General features: G+C 37.3%; 2 protein-coding genes across 2 annotated transcripts; one reads left to right on the top strand and one right to left on the bottom strand.

The window, feature by feature from the left end:
* Positions 1-1307: 1307 nt before the first annotated feature.
* Positions 1308-4579, top strand: LOC149016041 (Ribosomal protein L36). Its single transcript, XM_089157156.1, has 3 exons — positions 1308-1419; positions 2621-2774; positions 3932-4579. The coding sequence occupies exons 2-3, from the start codon at positions 2623-2625 to the stop codon at positions 4080-4082; spliced, it is 303 nt and encodes a 100-aa protein (XP_089013282.1). The 5' UTR covers positions 1308-1419; positions 2621-2622; the 3' UTR covers positions 4083-4579.
* Positions 4580-4677: 98 nt separating this feature from the next.
* On the bottom strand, positions 4678-6472 carry LOC149016040 (Eukaryotic aspartyl protease family protein). Its single transcript, XM_089157155.1, has one exon. The coding sequence runs from the start codon at positions 6144-6146 to the stop codon at positions 4809-4811; it is 1338 nt and encodes a 445-aa protein (XP_089013281.1). The 5' UTR covers positions 6147-6472; the 3' UTR covers positions 4678-4808.
* Between the last annotated feature and the right edge of the window lie 567 nt (positions 6473-7039).

Below are 7039 nucleotides of genomic sequence, written 5' to 3'. Positions count from 1 at the left end.
TTGATGCTACCACAGCAACAACCGCACGAGTTTTGTGTCCGCCCTTGAGGCGTGTGGTATGTCCGCCCTTGACGCGTGTTGTATGTCCCCCTATGAGAGTGTTGTATCTCCGCCCTATTTGGCGTGTTATATTTTGCTGTTGTAGTTGCTACAGTCTTTGTTCTAAGGTTTCTTTGGGCGTGACATATTTTGTGCTTGTCCCAACCCTTAGTCTGGATGCCTTGTCGATTGCATATACAACAGTTTGGTCACTTTCCGCTCCTTGGTTCTATTCGAACCTTGTGTATTCATGCAGTTATATCTGTACTTTCTTTAGTTTACTGAATGAAATGCTATTTACCAAAAAAAAACCTAAAAATATGTTTTTTTTTTTGTTAATACCTAAAAAGATGAAGAGTTAGGGTGAGCAACCATGGGCCTAACATATACAAACAAAATTGTTACATTACTTGCTCCTAAATGCAATTGGTTTTCATTTTTTATAAGAGATAGAATGTAATTTCACTTAAAGTAGTACTATTGGCAATCTCATAACACAATAGGGTTCTCTTAATAAGTTAATTATAGGGAGACCTGGGGCTAGCTTAAATCCTTTACCGTAGAAATGCTCTCTCTTCCAAAAGCTAACTAGGAAAATAGTAGAAAGAGAAATGTTGCACATCTTTGATATAAACAAGTTGAAATCACACATTAATAGCAAAATAGAAATCATATCCAACTAGCCTTTAAGGCAATGGGTTTATGCACAGCGTGGATTCGGGAATTAGACTAATTATTCCATGGTGAAGAGAAGAGAAAAGAAGAATGACGACAATATAAGGTGGTGGGTGAATCCATTACACTTGATTCGAAGAAAGACTTTTCGCCTTTTATGTTGCCTAGGAACAAAAATAAATCGTACTTTATTAAAATTGGATTGAAGATTAGAAATAATGAAAAAGATATGGCTTGATTAATCAAAGGATGATGGATAATATAATCTTCTTCAATTTAACCTAGCAGTGTAAAAATATCAAACAGATTTGCAGGTTCTCTTGAATCATTTTAGGGTTTCAAAATTTTTGGATAATGACATCATCATTTACTAGCGAAATAGGGATACCATTGTAATAATTTTTAAAAGTAGGAAAACATTTTGAAATTTCGAAAATTCAATGGGTCCTTGATGTATATTGTGCAACTACAAAGGGCTTATCTATAATTTGCGCCACAAACAAAACTGACCGTTGGACCGAAGGTGCATTTCATTAAACCAAAACCATAAAATAAACCAGACCGCTTAATCGGGTTAATTTCTGGTCCGAAAGGAGGCTCTGAAGCTTAATCAAAACATTCAAAACTTTTCTGATTTGTTCATCGGAGAGGGAGTCGCCGTCAATCAAGAAAACGAAATATACAGATTCATCATCACTCACAAAGGTATGGATTCATCTCTCAAATCTGCAATTTCTCTTGATCTTTTCATGTTAACACAGTTCGTCTCTCAATCTCTCATTGATCATCGCTAGTACGTTGAGCCCCAAGGATCTCTGCGTCTTCTGGCAGAGTATGTGCGCATATAGCCCCTTCAAATTGATGATTTTTACATGTAGAACTCATACTTCAATAGGATCCCAGAGAGTGGATATTTGATTTCTTTCATTCGATTATTATGATATCCAAAGCTTCAAGTATATCAGGGTTCCTAATGAATCATGTTAGCAACCTTTAGTTCGCAAAATTACTTGATGTTTCTCTCTCAATGAATCATGTTAGCTACCATAATTAGGCTTAGCTATAGAAGAAGAAGAGCATCATCTTCTACAATCCTTGACTATAAATGAAACCAATTTCTTTCTCCAAGCTAATTTCCTCAGTTTGACCTATCTGTTTCCCTGCAATTAATTTATCTTAAAACAACATTATATGGAGCTGGCAAGTGAAAGTATATGGCGCTACCAGAAAAAGCCATTCAGGTTCTTTATCAGTTATGCATCAGTGGGAATATAATGATAAAGAGAGTTAACTGAGTTTCAGATCGACCAAATTGGATAAATGATAGGTCAGAATCATGTTGTTGGTTGGGAATGCATAGAATTGAAATAGAATCCTAACAAACCTGGCCATAATATTTATAAATAGTGAAAACTCATATGCAGGGACTTTTTTACTTCCTCTCGGCCTCACCCTTTCCTGGGTTGTGCTTTGACAACTATGCTACTTTCTGTATCTCCTTTTGTAACTCAGTCACTCAAGCCAAAACTTTGCTACATCCCAGACACAAGTCCTTAGAAGGAAAGATATGTAGTACGAGGCAGTGTACCATGTACTTTTTTCAGTGATGCTTTTACTTTCGGAAAGATTTAACTCCTAGTTGCTTATTTTACTCAATTTGTATCTCTAGGGGCCTTAATACACTGCAATTTGGTGATAGAATTTCTAGTGATCCTATAATCAGTTTTTTCTCTTATGTAGTTCTCAAGAAAAGTTATTCAGCCATTTTTTCTTACCAGCACCAATGTTTTTATAATGCTTTACTGTACTGCCATCAAGTATTCTGTTGGATTCTTAATGCAAAGTGATGATTTCTGATTTAAGTTTCCAGCACAGTAGCTGATGGTTTGCTCAATTTGATGTTTAGTCATGAAGGTTAGATCATCAGTGAAGAAACTGTGTGAGTTCTGTAGGACAGTCAAACGCCGTGGAAGAGTTTATGTGCTCTGCACATCTAATCCAAAGCACAAGCAACGCCAAGGACTGTCAACATTTGCATTTGAAGGTCCACTGCCTCCTGTGTATGTCTCTGTACATAACCTGCTCACAGTTTCTATGTGTTATTTCTTCCATGAACTTATTTATTCATTTACTTGTCTTTTGTTTCCCCTCCTTTTTTTTATAACCCTTTATTTATTATCTTTCAAGTACACAAGCCTGGGTCTGTTTCTTCATTAGTAGCACTGTAGTTTAGGCAGCTAATCAGCAGGTAGTCACTACCATGCCTTTTCTCTTTATAGGCAAAAAAAGAATTGATAATATTACCAATTGCATGTATTAATGTTGGGAAAATTTCTCACTTCCCCTATATTTGCCCTATGTTTACTTAAACTTCCTTAGAACTTTCACATCTGATTCCAACCCCCCCCCCCCCCCCCCCCCAAAAAAAAAAAAAAAAAAAAGGGAAGAAAAAAGAAAAAAAGAAAGCAGGAAGAAAACTCATACCTCCTCTGGTCTTATATAAAGACTTGAAATTCCTACGTTGGCTTGTAAAGAATTCCTAATCAATCTTACTCACCCAATAAAGTAAATAATCTCAAAAAAAAACTGAACTAATAAAAGTTATTATCCTATTCTAACTCAAACACTTGAATTAACTAGTTATCTGGTTTACTAATTTCACCCAAACTCGCTTGTAAGTTAAGCTTGTTATAGTGAAACCAAAATAATAAAAGACTCAGTCTATAGTATATCTACCTCAAGGTCGATTGAAGCCTATTAGTCTGTCACCAACACATTGTGGGCATCCCTAAGCTTGCCATAACCCTCCATATGAGACTAATCATGAATGTTTATTGCAACTGCATGACTAAAATGGATTTTTTTTTTTCTTTTCTAAGAATCTTTGTTTTATCTCTGAAATGTAGCTTGATTCCTTTGTGGTTAGGTCACCTTTGGTTGCTGGTGGCAAGCTTTCTTTCTTGCTCTTCCCCGATATCCTTCTTGATTCTTCTTGAATAAAATTAGTACCCTATGCTGGTTCGGAAAGAAATAAAGAATTTTCCTTCACCTTTTTCTTGCTTCTTTTTTTTTTTTTTTTTTTTTGGGGGGGGGGATGTTCTGGATTGAAGGGAAGCTATGCTCCGGTAGGTTTTTTGTTAAAGCCCTACTCAAAGATAATTTGTTCTGTCTCTGCAACTCTTGCATCTAAATTAATCAGGCAGTAGGTACTTTGCAGGATGTCTGAAATGGGTAGCAAGCAGGAGGTTTCTTCAAGCAATAGCTTGGGGTTGGGTCTTGCATCTCTGCTTTCCAAGAGGCAAGGGCAACCTCTGATTTATGGCTGGAGGACAGGTTTGGCATCCCTACTGCAAAAACAAGGCAAGTGATCGTCAACACTACCATTTCAGAAAGTAAGTATCTGGAGGCCGGCTGACAGATTCAGGATTTGTCTTGAGTGTGTTGGTGGAGATACCATTCCTTACCCTGTTGGAATTTGTTTTCATTTCGTTATTTTTCCTTCATAATGGATGTGGCTATTTGATGAATGTCAAATTGCTGCACTCTCTGGATATCGTCCTTTTTCTTTGTTGATTGGACGGTTAGTGGTCCTGAAAGTAGCAAATAGCAATAGCGTTGATTGGCTGCTAGTGATGTGGTGGGCGAACGACATGATTTTATTTTTGACAAATTATTTTCTTGTCATATTCATATTTTACGTAGATGTTGATGCCCCACCTGTAGCTCAGTTTTTGAAAGTTCTTATTCACCAAGCAGACGTTGATGCTTGAACTTATACTTAAAGTAAATCCCAAAAACATCAAAACGTTAAGTGCTTGTTTGGTAGTGTTTTTCTTCCTTGATTTTGATGTTTTTCTATGTTAGTGGAACAAATCACAATTTGCTACAGACCCAAAACATTACCAAATGCACCCCAAAACTATAGCAATCTGTCCTTAAATTGCAGGAACATGTGAAAGGAGATAACACAGCAACAGAGAATATATATATTAACGAGTATGAAACTTCTCTTTCACATTTACATCCTCTAAGGTAACACAAAGCAACTGAGACATTAAAATTAAAACCCAATCATCAGGAAGTCTCTCACCAACTCAATCACACTGATGAGGAACAAATGACAGTGTCTCCTTCTCCAGATCATGAAGCAGCATAAAATTCTGCTGTTGAACATTCCCAAAAACCGACAGCCCAGTCGAAGGCCCCATCATCAAGCATAACAAACCCATGGAAGAATCATACAGTAGGTAATTTTCTGCTGGCAATATCAAATCAGTGCCTGTGAAGTGAAAGATCAATTTGGGAACCTCTATATTAGTTCCATTAGGTGTGTCAAAGCACAAATCAAGTCCGGCATCAGTGTCAGACACTGGAAGTTTAATCCCAGATATGAAAGCTTTCCTTACTAATTTGTAACCACTTTCTTCTAAGTATGTCAGTGTAGTACCAGAATCTACAATCATCCCTCCACTCCCATCTTCTTTCATTGTGAAAGTAGATTTTGGAATGGGTAATAGAGTGTCTCCAACAGTAATCCCTTCAAGTGTTATATAATAGAATGTTTGCTGAGATGGATTTTGACTCAATGGTGTAGCTAAAACTGAATCACTTGATTTGTCTAAGCTTGGAAAAGATCCAAGCACAAGACTACTACTTGAGCTATCCACAGAACCAAGACAATATGCAAATTTTCCATAACCAACTTGTGAAACAAGTGATAAAGGACCTCTTCCAAGCCCTACTAGGCCTTGTCCTTGTTTAAACCCATCTCCTTCATTGTCTTCACCACACCCAAAAGCAATTTTAGGGATAGTGATTTTAGGTTTACCATCAAATGTTAAGGTTTCAGTTGCTAAAACCCCTTGTGTCGACGATGAATCACCGTATGCATACTGATACTCGCACCCATCAGTAGCGCACGCCGAAGCACTTAGGGCTTCGCAAAATTTGCTAGAACAGGAGAGCTTGGAGAATGATGAAGAAGTGTTTGGATCTAGAATTGGTGTGCTTTGTTGATAACAGTTTATGCAGGGCTCACACTGTGTCCATATCAAATCACTTCCAGTGTCCATTATAGCATCAAAATTCACTGGTGGAGTTCCAATTGATAAATGAATCAGAAAATCACCCTCACCTGGTAGCACTGGAGTTTGAATTTCATCAGTTGTAGAAGCTGCAGAGGTCTTAACCAGTGCACTTAACCTCTCCATCCTATGCTTCCCACGTTTAATGGCACGTTGGAGAAGTTCAAGCTTAGTGAAATTCCCTCCTTGATCCACATGACTTAGACCAAGCCGGACCCCTTCTCGCGCCGTCTCTTTTGATGATGGGTGATCGATGGCAGTCCTTGAAGTTGAGAAGACCTTTGGTATATAAAAAGCTGCAACCACTAGTACTAGCAAGAATATCAATGAAGGAGGCTTAGAAGCCATGATTGTAAGGTGGAGATAAGTTGGGAATGAATGAATATGAATGGATGAACTGATAAGTTACAGTAAGATATAAGAAAGAACAACTGATGATGAGCTTGAAGAAAGATTAAGAGGATAGGTTGTCATGTAGCGTGTGAGCTTTGAAAGTTGGAACTAAGCAAGGTGGGACACATTGGTTGAGAAGCTTCTGAGATACATAAAGAGCTCCCTTGTGGTTTTCAGTGTTGAAACATCAACACCAATGATTTGTTTTGGTAAATTGCAGCACTTTGTGATCTGATGTAAACACTTGGAGGGGCAAAAACATATGATTTTTTCCACTTCCATTAACATGGCAATTGTTATTACTTATAGTAGATTTGAAGCTTTATTCATTTATTTTGAGAGAAAGATCAAACCTTCAAGGTGACGAAAAATAAAGTAGAGAAGGATGGTTGGTGGGCTAATCCTGTTGCTTGGTTATCAGCTTTTGATTACTTCCCACGCATTGTAGAAAGATGAAGAAGGTTGGTTTGGTGACCAATTTTTTTTATTATGTGAGCCCCACTTATGAACACACATCATGCTAACCTATGCTCATAAATTAGTGGCAAAGATTAGTGCCGGATCAATTCTTTTGGTGACAAATTAGGTTTTGTAACTTCCTACCCAAAAAAAATTAGGGTTTGCAACTCATACGATTCACCTAATCCATGCACATATATGTGAATATGTGTGTGTGCATGCATGTTGAGAATTGAGGTTTCAATCTAATTTGTGGTTTGAAATACTAAATTTGTGTGCGAACGATAAAGAAATTATGCATGACTTACTTTGTAGGTAAACAATGTTGATGCAAAGAGATAAATGGAATTGAGGAATTTTTATTAGGTCAAAAGGAAATGACAAGAGAG

Source organism: Hakea prostrata, chromosome 5 (assembly GCF_041222555.1).
Source record: "Hakea prostrata isolate BN-2017 chromosome 5, UWA_Hpros_2, whole genome shotgun sequence".
Taxonomy (NCBI): Eukaryota; Viridiplantae; Streptophyta; class Magnoliopsida; order Proteales; family Proteaceae; genus Hakea; species Hakea prostrata.
This window is presented reverse-complemented; position numbering and strand designations above follow the sequence as displayed.

What these genes read in the sequence shown, in the direction of transcription:
- LOC149016040 (XM_089157155.1), bottom strand. Translation starts at nt 6,146, where the DNA reads ATGGCTTCTAAGCCTCCTTCATTGATATTCTTGCTAGTACTAGTGGTT.
- LOC149016041 (XM_089157156.1), top strand. Translation starts at nt 2,623, where the DNA reads ATGAAGGTTAGATCATCAGTGAAGAAACTGTGTGAGTTCTGTAGGACA. An exon ending in GAAGGTCCACTGCCTCCTGT is followed by an intron (nt 2,775 to 3,931) that starts GTATGTCTCTGT and finishes GGTACTTTGCAG; the next exon opens with GATGTCTGAAATGGGTAGCA.